This window comes from Musca vetustissima, unplaced genomic scaffold (genome assembly GCF_032173495.1).
Source record: "Musca vetustissima isolate MV318-11 ecotype Yass unplaced genomic scaffold, APGP_CSIRO_Mvet_v1 utg4128, whole genome shotgun sequence".
Taxonomy (NCBI): Eukaryota; Metazoa; Arthropoda; class Insecta; order Diptera; family Muscidae; genus Musca; species Musca vetustissima.
Window position 1 is genome coordinate 16,581 of NW_026873962.1, and position 14,587 is coordinate 31,167.

The 14,587-nt window shown below is 34.6% G+C and overlaps 1 protein-coding gene across 1 annotated transcript in view; it reads right to left on the bottom strand.

The window, feature by feature from the left end:
• The window catches only part of LOC133329525 (AP-1 complex subunit gamma-1-like), a gene marked incomplete at its 3' end in the record, with an annotated part of 142,701 nt that overhangs the window by 14,290 nt on the left and 113,824 nt on the right, over positions 1 to 14,587 (bottom strand). Inside the window, exon 2 of the mRNA XM_061538003.1 lies at positions 2,478 to 2,544. Within this exon, the coding sequence (XP_061393987.1) occupies positions 2,478 to 2,494 (17 nt within the window). The remainder of the gene's footprint in view (positions 1 to 2,477; positions 2,545 to 14,587) is intronic.

Here is a 14,587-nt window from a genome sequence, read left to right on the forward strand (position 1 = left end):
GTACGGAGATTGGCTACGCTATGAAAATCATAGTATCAAATTACAACAAATTGGATTAAAAAACGTGTCCAAGCTCCCCAAAGTAGGAAATAGTGGGGGTATATATTAAAAAGTGAACTAATATTAGTAATGTTTGGTATAAAGATTTATAAAAAAAAGGATTCCAAAAAACTAAATACTGGGCAATTCTGTTGAAAAACTTGCTAAAAATTCCCCAAAATACCGAATAATGGTGGCGTTGGTGGGGTCTAATCTCAAAAGCGATCCGATATCGACAATTTTTGGGTGGGGATTTGCTATCCAATCAGACTTCAAAATACTAATTTATTGCCAATTTGGTTAAACAAATTTAAATCCTCAAAAGTGGGACGATATCGATAATTTTTGGCACGGATATTCAATTCGAAGTTTAAGGGTTTCGATTGGTAATTGGTAAAATTTTAATAACATAACAGAGGAATCCTTTAGGAAGTGTCAAATAGGACAAAAGATTCCTGCTTAGGAAAGATTTACTTCTTCGGTATCAGTAGTAATGAATTTATGAATTTATGGGCTGAGTAGAATAATCTGCATCATTTTTAGGACACTGTTGATAAGCTCTGATTTGACAACTTATTTCAATATCTGAAAAACAGCGTGTATCATTTTACATGCCTCTGTGACAATTTTTAAATATGGGGTGCCAAATTAAATTTGAAAGTATTTCATTTGAAATTTGAATCCGAAATGTCGAATCTGGTTGAATCGGCAAAAATATCCAGTAGTTAGACGAATTTGACGTACTCTCTGGCTGAAATGTTAAATGAATGATTGATGTTTTTTTAATACAATTTTTACCATAAGATATTCAGACGAGTTCGACTATATGATACCCTATACCACTTTTGGTAATTACAAGAGTTACTCCAAGAATTCTTTGGTACTTGCACAAGTCATGGCAGACTCCGGGAACATTTTACCTAAGATTCTAACCCAAATCCTGAGTAAATAGACTATTCACGAACTAACCGATTTAAAAGCTTAGGGAGACCAAATCTCAAGATCATTTCTTTTAATATTATTTTCTTCCTTTAACGTACATAAGGCTTTTAAACTGGCGTAATCCTACTATTGGAAATGTGTGTGTTCCCATTTCATGGTCATGAAAACGAAATAAAAAAGGGGGAAAGAAGAAAAAATGAAATTATATAGCATAAACAGAAGGGGGCTTGAGGGTAGATAAGATCCTTAGCCATTATACATCAAAGAAAAAGGTCATAACTTAAATCTCAATGCCATCAGAACTGTTAATATCTCCTGCTGCGAAACATTGAACATCTAAAGTATACATGTTCGATTATTTCCGTCACTTTCATTGATTTCCCACTTGGAATAGAGAGATCTAAATCCGCTGTGAAGTGTTGTGATTCCAGCATTTTCTTACCGAGAAAAAAAAACCATGATCGAATAAATGTTGTATCTATGATGCATTATTTTGGTGAAATCTGGGAGCTATATTTAAATGTGAACCAATGTTCACGAAACAGCACAAACGATTCTAGCGCTATACAAAATTTCGTGAAAATCAAAAGAAATAAAGGAGTGCATCATTTACATAAAATCGGACAAATATATATATGGGAGCTATAACTAAATTTGAACTGATTTTATCGAAACTTAGCACACATCACTCTAGACTTAATTCCGTACGCTGTGCCAAAAATCGAAAAATATATAGGAGCTTTGGTGCACCGTTTTTCATAAAATCGGATAAAAATACATATGGGAGCTATATCTAAATCTGAACCGATTTTCACCAATTTCAATAGAGTTCTTCCTTGTGTCAAATAAATGGGCTGTACCAAATTGCATCAAAATCGGATTACAAATGCGACCTGTATTTGGTTTACAATTTGACATAAACATATATCATGAAAAAAATATTTTATATGTGTTTATTCACATTTACTTTTGTGTAGAGTAAAAAACAGCTACAGTCACATCAGTTATCGTGGGTGTAAAATACCTTCAAGGAGGCGGTCACAAATCTAAATGGGCGGTAACATCATATTAACATACATTCATAAAACATGGCATTTTAAAAGGCATTAATTTTCCTTTATTTTTATTAAAAAATAACAATAAAAATAAAAATATGTGTGAGTTTTTCCAGGAAATCAGTTGATTGAATACAAAATTTTATAGATAGGGGACCCTCTAAATATCTCTTATAAATAATGGTATAGATTGATAATATATTTATATAAAGTAACCTAGAATCATTTTTATTAAATTATCAGTGCCAAAATTATCTATCTACATATATCTATAAATTTAAAGATAACAATAAGAATGCTAAGAAATATCTAATATTAAAAAAATTATATAAATTATGGAAACATACAAATAATAAAAACACAAAAAATATTTCAACAATGTTATTTTTTTAATAATTATGATACGAAGGAAAATAACAAAAACAAGTATAAAAATATTACCCAGATTCTGAATTCATATTGGATGGCTGATATCTGTTTCTGTGGTATTTTTACTTGCAATCCAATGCTGCTGTTGCTGCTGCTTCTGCTTGCGGTGACGACGAAGATGATGATAATGATGATGTCAATGACGGCTATAACTATGATCAGAAACAGCCAACGTCGACGTAGATATTAGGGTGGCTGTTACTGCTTCTGCCAATGTCGTTTGATGATAATGACGATTGAGAGTTTTTATTTTTAATAATGATGACGATGGTGTCGATCGACGACGACGATTATAACAATAACAACGCTTTGCGGTGGTTAAGCTTGGTATGAATCACTATTGAACGGGATGCTTTAAGTATTGGTTGGCTGGTTGGTTGGTTGTTTGATTTGTTGTTGCCACTGTTTTTTCATGTGGCTTATATTTTTTGGCTGTGTATTGTTTTTTTGTTTTATAGATAATGTATTAATACGTTCATTTGATTTTTGTTGTTATATATTTTTTCCTATTTTCAATAATATATATAGAAAATAAATTAAATAAATATTTTAGCTAGTAAACACACAATCGCACATGGCTATCGTTTCGGTGTAGGAATGTGTTTGCGATGACGTTTGCCTGTTTTTTAGCCATGGAGAGACTTTTTTGTTTAAATTATTTCATTTCATATTTTGTATTTTTCAAGCTTAGTCAATTAACTGCCACGATCTTATTTAACACTCAAATTGCAATAAGTTGAATTTTTTTCTCTCACTCTCGGGGTTTTCTCAATTAGCAGCGAAACCGATGTTGAATATCAGAATGACACACATATAAAACTCATTCAATATTATATCGTTGCATTTTTAGTTGAACAAATGACGGATTTTCAAAGAATGTTACAATTTTGAATGTTAAGATTAATATTTCCCTTAACAAGTAAAAACTAAGATCCAAAGGGCCAAACTTCTTATATCGTGATTGCGGAACTATGTCAAAGCATAGAACAAGCAAATTGATAAAAGTATAATCAAGATTGAGGTCCCAAAATGCCAAATACAGCCATTTCTATTGAAAAATTGGGTCAGGAATATCAAAATGAAATCAGGAAAATAAAAAATGGTACTGGCCAAGGATATATGAGGTGTACTGTTTCTAATGTCAATCATCTTATTAGCTGTTTATATGAAAAAATTCAAATTGAGCTTTGAATGTTTAATATTTAAAGTTTATATGTATATCGCATACCAAATGATGAAGGGTATACAAATTCCATTAAACCAAAGTTGACTGTAAAAATTTAATTACTATTTGTTTTCATTATTCTTAAAACGCATTTCATTCAGACCATTCGGCTGGCAAGCATTCGGATAACGACGATACAATTTCATTTTAAATTGAGATTTACATGTTATTCAAAAATAATGGGCATATGGGCACGTCTGTTTCGCTTCAGAGCTGGTGAATAGAAACATTTGAAAAATATTGAGCTAATCGAGATTTGAGTAAATATTTGAAAACAAAAAAAACTAGTTTTGGTATCTCAATTTCAAATAGTTGCATTATTCCCTTCCATATTTACTTAGGTCATTATGAAATCATAAGTTTGTGAGGTATTTAGAAAAGTGGTTGCGCAGTTGAAACAAAATGTGAGTGAGACTCACACACATAGGGAAAGTGTAAAAATCTGTAAACATTGTTTTAACAGCAGTCAGAGATGCCATACTCCAAGCAAATCTTTGGATTAAAAAAAAGAGAAATACAAATGTAAATTTTATCTGATTTAGGTGGGAATGCCTGAGTTCAAATCGCCTTTACAAGGAAAATTATTGACTAGATTTCAGAAATCATCAGACTGCTGATTCTTAATAGCTAATTTCACATCAGATCACAGAAATTACATCTTTCTAGGGATGGAGTAAAAAATAATCCCAAAAACATTAATTGGTGCATATTAAAAGCATTGATACAGGATCAAAACTGGCTTAGACCAATATATTCTCATGATTGTGGTCAGAGCTTCTTCGTTATGAAACTTCTTGTCTATCAAATAACTTTCAGTTTCTCATAAAAGTGAAAACACATCCAATTATCAGGAGACGTGAGTTCAAGTCTTGGGTATAATTATGTGGAAGAAGTTGTATTGTGGACCAAAATCAGTCTACGAGTACGGAACCCACTAAGCTATCCGAAACTAATAAGAATAATTAACAGATTTCTATCCTTTAATGGTCAAGGGCCAGGGTGAGTAAATACAGCAATGTTACAACATAAGGCAGATCGGGTATTAACGTGTCTTAGAGGTGATCAGTGGACACGGATCTACATGAGATGATCAGATGCATTCGAAGAACTACACAACTATTTAGCTACAATTACCTGCTCGTTTCCACGACATAGAGATCTACAATACAAAACGTCTCGAGTCTTCAATGTCCTCACCACAGCCCATTGCGTAAACGCATTAGAGCTGCTAAACTGCAACCGAAACTTAAAATTTTCCAAATACTGAAAATTGGACTGGAACCTTTATATAAAGGCTATGTCAAAACTTGAACCCAAAACGCCAAATATCAACCAATTTGGTTGAGAAATGCAGTTAATACATTCAAAATAACTCAATCGGGCGCAAACTTTATATGGGGATATATCAAAACATGGAACTATATCGGAAATATATCTTTCACACTCTTAGGATCTTGGAATACCAAATTAGAGACATATTGGCGAAAAAAGACTAAAACCTTCACATTGCCGAAACTTGTGGAGGGACCCTATATAAAAATATAGACCTATATTAAAAAATACGTCGGCCTGCATGAATCCCCCAATTGCAAATTACAATTACATTGGCGGGAAAATGTGGTACAAAGAGCCGCCTCGATTCTAATAACTGGAGCCGCGAGAAGCACCCCACAAGCAGCTCTGAACGCAATGCTGAACTTAAGCATTAAGTGTCAGGCAGCGCGTAGTGCCCTAAGGCTGCATGCATGAATGTATCCTGAACTAACTAGGTATTTCATTGGACCGACTATATATCACCAGTCCTGAGATTTGACGATGTAGATGTCTTTATCCCTAGTAGAGACGACTGGACTCGTAGCAACACTCCCTGGCTTTTTATACAGACGGATCCAAGATGGAAGCAGGGGCTGGGGTCTATTGTGAAATGGTAGGCCTTAAGCTAACATACAAGGTGGATAGCAACTGAAATCTTCGCGATTTGGAAGGCAGCGGTATTGATAAAAAGTCTGGATGCAGAGATCGTTGAACCGGCGGCTATAGTTGGAGATAGTCAGGCGGCTCTTAAAACCATAAAACCCTGTAATATCAAATCTGAGGCCGTCCTCGAGTGTAGAGCAGTTTTGGAAACACTCATTTACTGCTATCGTCTGTGTTGGGTACTAGGACACCCTGACATCATGGTTGATGAAAAAGCAGACGAATTAGCTAGACGAGAATCTCAATCTACAGATCTATAAATCGATTGATGAATCAAACCACACATTTGTCATCTTTTTCGGAACTTTGAGGCGTTCTTCGTCGAACGAGCCAATGAACTCTGGCACAACGAACCTAGGTGCAATGTGTCAAGATTTATCTGGCCGACTCTGTCAATCAAGAAAACAAAATCACTGTTGAGCCTGAGCAAAGCAGAAATAAGAGTAATGACAGGAATCATTACTGGTTATCGCAATATCAGGACCTTTACCAGAAATGGGACCATGATGTTACTGATTACTTCAGACTCTGTGCTGACGAGGAGGAGACGGAGACAATTGAGCATCTCCTATGTAGATGTCCAATTCTGACCTACAGACGGCACAGACTAGTGGGTGCTCACTTTCCACCGTCTGTAATCCACAACATCATTAGAAACCTAAAGTGGTTAGGTAAGTGCAACCTTAGCACGTAATGTCTCTATAGCCATCGACATTACATCAAAACCTTTATCCGATCTATATAACAACATCGACCTATATCGAAAATTGTCTGCAAAAATATTTTCCACGCCCAAGAACATGAAAAAGTCCAGACTTTTGTCCAAAACCTATATCAAAAAAATATTTACCCTTCAAGAACAGGGAATGGATCTCTTATTGGGACAATTTTCTTTATTGATATACGAACCCCGTCGGAACTTTAAAATTAATTGAGATTTAAATTCCACGTGCAATTAACCGTAACATATTAAAACCAGAAATATTTTTCCTTTCAAGTGTCAGCCTCTTCAAAATATGTTAAATGTATTTCGCATAGTAGTTCAACATTTCATTATTTGCTAAATTCAGTTCGAAAATAATCAATATTAACACTCAAAACATTTAAAAATAGAAACCCAAAATTCATATCATTCATCATCATCTTCTTTTTTTATACCTATTATCAGAGGTTTTAACGCTTATGCAAATAATTCGCAAATTTATGTTCAAATGGGTGTGTGTGTGGTGTCTGACCCACTGTTATGATACTTTGGGGAAGCAAACATCACACGGGAGAGAGGAAGGTCGAACCTACAATTGTGTGTTCACTGGAAAAATAAGAGCATTTTATTAAAAGCTCTTCTTAATGCATGTTCTAGTGAATTGGATATAGTTGTGGTTGTTGTTTTTGTAACACGTCATCATCGTATTCTGCACTCGAGACCAATTTTCGTCTTAACTCGTTAATACTGTGTTAACAATTGCCACATTCATACAAACTTATGTATGTATATTTATTAACAACTACCTACATTTATGGTAGCAACGGACGTATCGCCGTACAATCAAGCGTCGGATATATGCAACGGCATATTGTAGAGACAGACAAAACAGGCAGGCGGGCAAGGGCAATCAAATAGATAGTCAAAACAGCAGCAGCAGTCACAGTTTGTACTAGAGGTCATAAGACCATATTTTAGATTTACATGATATTCTGGTAGGAAGAAGGAGGAGGTAGTATTTAAAACAATTTAAGTCCGAACCGGGTGATGGCAGCAATGGGTATTTAGCCGAGAACGTACGGCAGACTTAAAATATATCAATTGAATTGAAAATCACTTTGTGTTGTTGTTGTCGTTATTATTCGATACGTGCCACACACATTTTTTATTATAGTATTCATTTTCATTTTTCTCATTCGTCTTTTTTATTCTCGATTCCTTTCTTTAAGTTTTCTATCTAGCCAGCTGTAGTTAGTTATCTTTTTTTTTTGTTTGTCATTGTTGTTGTCCGTCATTTTTTTATTCCCGTTTAACTCTTCTTCCGCTGTTTTATTAACCAGCAATCATTAACTACTGCTACCTATCAAAAAAAAAAATATATACTCTTCTTCTCTCACATATTTCCTTGCTTTCTCCTTCCATTTAAGCCAAAAAAAAAATCATGAGGAGGAAACAACAAAAGCAAAAATAAACAAAAACACACAACATTGAATTTGACAGATACTTGTGGAGAATTTTTTGTGCAAAATTATCTCAATGTGAGGTTGCCACTTTGCGATATATTATCCAGTAAGGAAAGTGGAAAAGTCGTGCTGGGTCCACAATATGATGGCCTTCACCACTATGGGTACATTCTACATATGGGAATTCTTTTAAAATTCCATAAAAAAATTGATTTGATTTTATCTTTATCAATAAATGAACCGATTAACATCAATCCATACACATGCCTTTCTGCAACCTATGCTAAACTTCAATGGGACAAATTTATGTAAATCGATTTATAGCACACTTGATACACACTATTCGGTAATATCAATCAGACATCTGTTCTGCATCTGCACCCATTGCACAAAAAAACGCAATCATTCTAGTCTCAATTGGATACGTTGTGCAAAATTTCGTGTCAATCGGACAAACATTAGGAGTTTGGTACAACATTTACCGAAAATCGGACGAAAATATATATGTGGCAGATATATCTAAATCTGAATCAATTTTCAGGAAAATTAACACACATAATTTTGGACTTAGGTTAGTGCGCTATGCCAAATTTCGTGCAAATCGAAAGGTATATAGGGATTTCGGTTCACCACTTACCTTAAATAGGAAGAAAATAAATGCGAGAGCTATATCTAAATCTGAACCGATTTTCACGAAACTTAACACACATTTGCCAAATTTCGTGCAAATCGAAAGGTATGCAGGGACTTTGGTTCATCATTTACATTAAATGGGACGAACATATATATGGAAGCTATATCTAAATTTGGACCGATTTTCACGAAACTTCACGTTCGTCATTCTAGGCCTAATTCAGTACGCTATGCCAAATTTCGTGTAAAACAAAATATATATAGGGACTTTGGTGCACCAATTACCTTAAATCGGACGAAAATATATATGGGAGCTATATCCAAATATGAACCGATTTCTCCCAATAGGGTTCGTATTTGGGCCAAATAAATGATCTGTGCCAAATTTCATCAAAATCCGATCATACATGCGACCTGTACTTTGATTACAATTTAAGACCAACAGACGGACGGACGGACATGCATAAATCGACTCAGAAAGCCATTCTAAGCACATTCTCAAAACGAACCATGGGTCTATCTCGTTTCCTTTGCCTGTTACAAACATATGCACAAAGACTGAAGGGTATAAAAATTGGGTATATCAAATAATTAAAAATTCCTCGGTGAAAAATATAAAGGTCTTAAACTTATTTTCCAGTCCATGTGGGTACATTTCATTAAATATATTTTAAGATCAATTTTTCAAGCGAAGTGACTGCAAATTATGATTATATGTCGGATGTTTTCACATAGCCCCATAATAATTTTTAGTAATTTGAAACATCTGCTCGCAATTTCTAACTGAAGTGTACAGAGACGAATTTTGACATGGTCCCCATGTAACGATATTGTCGATTATAGGGATTTGGCAAAAATATCTATATTTCAAGTTATCCGATAGAAATTTTCAATCTACAACGAATTAGAGAATAAAAAAGTTTGACTTTGACTTATAAGTTGATTTTATGCAACTATAACAGTAGTGGCAGTTCAGCACGGAGGAAGGCTGCAAAGGAACATCAGTTCGTACTGATCAACAAATCATAGCAGTACGAAATACCCATTTAAAAGTTCATTGGAATTTGTGAGACCGTTATCGTTGGATATAACATCAGGAACTCGTTGGATATAACATCAGGAACTCGTTGGATATAACCTCAAGAAAGAAAATAGACTCAAAAGAGCTAAAAATATGCTTTGCTTGGGCCAAAGGGTTGAACTGTCGAATTTTGTTTTCTCCAATGAGAAAACATTCCTTGTCCAGCAGTTTGCAAACAAACAAAATGATCGTGTTCATTTGCCAAAGAGGTCAGCTGAAAATGTGCTCCTTCGGTGCCGCTATAACAGCCGATGGTCGCTCTCTGCTCGTATTAATCGAACGTGGCATTAGACTAAATACCGAATATCCAACAAAACTCAGCACGCGCCACCCAAGAATGGTTACAAAATTAGGTTCCTCGCTTCATTTCCAGCGAACAATGGCCACCAAAATCTCCGGATACCAATCCGTTGGACTAGTGTGTCTGGAGTATTTTGGAAAGCAAGGTTGGCATTAAAAATACCAAAATGTTGATCACCTCAAGCAAGCACTTCGCCAGGAATGTGCCAAAATACTGCAGAGCAACATTCGGGCAGCGTGTGACGGTTTCATTGGCCGTTTGAAGGCCATAATTCGTGCCAAAGGTGGCCAATTCGAACAAATCTAAATTTATTCTAAAATTTGATGCTATTTCCGATATTTTTTGCTTTCATTCAATAAAATTAAATCAATTTTTATAATCAGAACTTCAATTATTTTATTTAAATTGATACCTTAGTTAATTTGAGAAAATACAAAGGTATCGACAGTACATTGGAGGCCCATATCTCCGTAAGTATGAATTACCGTTGTAATCCGAGTTCTTAGGGCTATCTGTGCTAAAAAAAATCACTATAATGGATTGTTCGTTTTTTTGAATCTAGAGTTAATTCTTTTCTCCTAATTCGGCTACGCAACCATTATTTTACATTAACCCCAATTCCAATTGGGAATTACAAAATACGGCAACTCTTTATCATTTTATGACTGAGAAACGGGGCAACAAGAGAATTGCCTAAAAATCTCTACACAAGATTGATTCATGTAAAACAAAAAAAAGAGATTTGCCAAACACTGTTAACCGACTTAATAGCATTAAGTGTAATTCAATACACTCACTGGCAATTAATCCAATTCGAATATTAGTCATGCATCTTAAAAAAAACAACAAATCCTAAAAAACCACCAGTTTACTTACATGACACCGCTGTAGAATATCGAGAATACCGCCTCCAAAATGCATTTGGAGACTTGTGGGTATTTACAATTGAAATGACATTGGATAGCAAAAAAATAAAAAAACAAGAGAACAAACACAACTTAAAGGAGGCGAGAGCAAAGCAGCAGCAATACAAATAGTTGTGGAAAGATAGGTGGTAACTGCTTGGAAGGAAGGGGGAGAACAGATAAATCAACAAACATACACACGCACACATACTCAGCACACAATTTGGTCAAGTATTAAATTTTATAGGACTCAAACAGAAGCAGTTTATGTTTGTGTTCCTCTCTGCGCAAGTAAAAGGAGGGCGGCAGGATATGTTATGAATAATTTAAGCCAAGTTAGGCAGGAAACATTAAATAAATGGCGCGCGGGACATTCATGGAAAGTTACGACGACGGCCACACACAATATTCGGCCAGAACTTGGGGAAACCATATTGTTTTGGGCAAAACTATGAACAAAAAAAACATGACAACGGAGGAATATTATGACAGGTGTTTTCGATTCGAGTAATAGGGTGGTAGTAGTTGCGGTCATGTTATGGAATGTTTTCTCTTGAAATGAAAACCCAAAAGCTAATTGAGCACCATCATAGTTAATTTTCAATTTCAGCTGTGAACTCTTGATCTTGTTTACTTATTTTTTTTTATTTTTTTTTCATTTTTTTGAGGAAAATTTACACTTTATTTTTGTTATCATTTTCTTTTTTGTTTATTGGTAATTACGGACGGGACACACACACAATTTGTTTATTGCATTTCTCTTATTTCATCATCAGCAAGCAAGCAAACACACGCACACACACATACACTTCCTTTCAGACACAATCATCGTTTTGTTAACCGTCTTCTTCGTCGTCGTTTTAGCCAACCTTTTTTAACAACGCGACAAAATTTTTTGTTACGCTCCCTCTCTCATTCTCTCTTTGCTGCTCGCACTTCTTTTTTCTTCTTTCCTTGACTTAATTTTTTTCACTTGTATTTTTTCTGCAACATTTATGTTGTTTCTTTTTGTTTGCTGCAAAACTATTTTTTTAACAATTTCTTCTATTTGCACACACACTGACGTTTATTTTCGATATGTTTTTGAACAAAACAAACGTAAATGAAGGGGAATATATTTTAAACTTTGTTTAACATTAAAAAGATGTTCCGAAAATTTTCAGTGCAGTAAAAAGAACCAGTGTCAAACGGCGAGAGTGGCCAGATTGTCATGACGTGTAGGTAGATAGTTACTTTGATGAGAGTAGAGTTGCTGCGAGTGTAACCAATAACCGTCACTTGTTTTTTGCCAATTGGAATGTTGTAGTTAGTGGGCAATTGTAACGTGTAGTGAGTGTGGTAGTTAATTTGACATGATAGTTATGTGGTATTAGGTAGAGAAGATCACAATATAATTATGCCATGATTAAAGAGATAAATTTATAATTGATATGATATATTAAATATATTTTCATTACACTAATTGCCAGTTATAATGAACACGGACCACCAAAGTTTCGGTGAGATCTTTATATTTTCCAATGGCTTTTGAAATTCACTAAGGCAATATGGAAATCATTTTGAAATGATTATTGTCATGATTGTGAAAATACCCAGACTTCCTTTGATATGGGCTTTAAAAAGTCCACTGTGACCCTTACATAGACTGAAGATGGCCATTTACATATATCTCAGTGAATATGTATATTCGCAATAAGTATATCGGCCCTAAAACTACTACTTATGGTAATAAAACGATCCCCGGTCAGACCGTAAGGTAGTCATATGTCCAAATTTTATTTTGTAATTTTCAAACAATTCTGGGAACAAATTTAGTTTAAGTCTCGACCTACTGATCTGCAAAATAATAATAAATTTTTATATGTCCGCCGATCGCCGAATTTTTATGCAACTTTGCAGTGCTATTTAAATTTGTGCCCACGATCGAAACAAATCGGAATGTTATAGGTCGTGTCCACACATTGCAGATAGTAGGGTGCTATATATATTTTTTGGATACATGCGGATGAAATAAGCAGTAGCGGACAGTCTGCGGGTCAATTGCAGTGGTATTTAAATTTGTATCCACGATCAAATCTGAATGTTATCGAACATGTCCACACATTGCGGATAGTAGGGAGCAGAATATATTTACTGGGTACAGGCGAATGAAATAAGCAGTCGCGGACAGTCAGTGGGTTAAATGGAGGGTAAGAGGTCGTTTCCTCTTACCCTCCATTTGAGCCGAGTGTCAATGATCTTCTGAACGAAGTTTTATACCATAAAAAACCATTTCGGCTAATGATAAAAAACCATCGGCCTAGAATCCGAAGAAGAGATTTATAGGTGGGCGCACTATTTTGTTGTACCTCCCTCACAAATGATGAAAATTCTGAAAACTTATAATTCTCATAAAAAGTTATCGAACTTTTCGCAATATAATATTTTTACCAAAATATTATAATATAATATTTTTACCACTTGTCCGGGTTGTTTGGAGAAAAGTACTAAATGTGGTACCATTTCTGACATTTGAAATGAGAATCACTGATGGATGGAGTGACATTTTGGGACATTCAAACTATAAGTATTCGAAATGTACTAAAGTTGGTTCAATTTCGTAGCATGTGAATGGATAGAGCTAAAAACTTGATATTTAGAATGCCAATTAAGGTGGATATAATGAGGTGGTTTTGAGTACGATACTAATGTATACGAAAAGTACTAACCTGTACTAAATTTGGTACAATTTTAATTTGAAGAAAGGGATGAAGTAGGCATTCTGAAATTAATATTACCGTCGGAGTGTAGGATAACGATATGTAGGTAGTTTTGTTTGGAATTTGTACTTATGTGTACGAATGGTACCATATTTGGTACAATTTGTATTGGGAAATTGGTACTTATGTGTACTAAATTTAATACAATTTAATTTTGAGCGAATCAATAGATCTGGAATCCTGAAATTTTGATTTAGGATCACTAAATTGTACTAAATTTTGTAAAGTTTAACTGAAATTTGGAAATAAGATTATTGTTGGCATGTAGGATTCGGAATATGGATGTAGGTTTGGCAATTTGAACTTATTGGTACTAAATGGTACACAATTCGATACAATCTGGAATAGCAAAAATATTAAATGCGTAGGATTGAAATTCTAAGGTTTACTAAATTTTGTACAATTTGAATTTTAATTGAGCCGATAGAGCTAGAATCTTATAATTTGGCAGGAAGTTAGAGCGAGCCGATAGAGCTGGAATCCTGAAATTGGATAAAAAGATTTCTATTGGATTGGATGATGTGTAGTAACGGAGATTTTGAACTTATGTGTTCTAAATGGTACTAAATTTGATAAATTTTTGAATATAGGTGAACCGATAGGGCGGGAATCCTGATATTTGGAATTGTGAGAGGTTTTTATGAAAAACAAAGGCAATTTGTTTTTCCCGCAATAGAAATTTTAATATTAGTGTCTCGTATGATGGTACAAGCATTCAGTTCGTGAATCAGCTGGATTGCCTTGGCGTTGTTTTAGATGACCGCCTTTCGTTTGAAAAACACGTTTGTTTATTGGTGGCAAAAATAAATTTTTCTTTGAGGTGTCTTTATAACTCCGATTTGATTCTTCCCCTAGAAGTGAGGTTGAGGTTGGCTCGGGCGTTAATAATGCCAATGATTTTATATGGCTTGGAGATTTATTCCGGTACTTCGCATTTTATTTTACATTTTGTTCAGTTGGCGGTAAACAGGACTGTTCGTTATGTTTATAATTTGAATAATCGTGCGCATGTAACGCCGTATGTTATGAGATTCCTTGGGGTTTTATTTCATGACTTTATTAAAATACGTTTAAT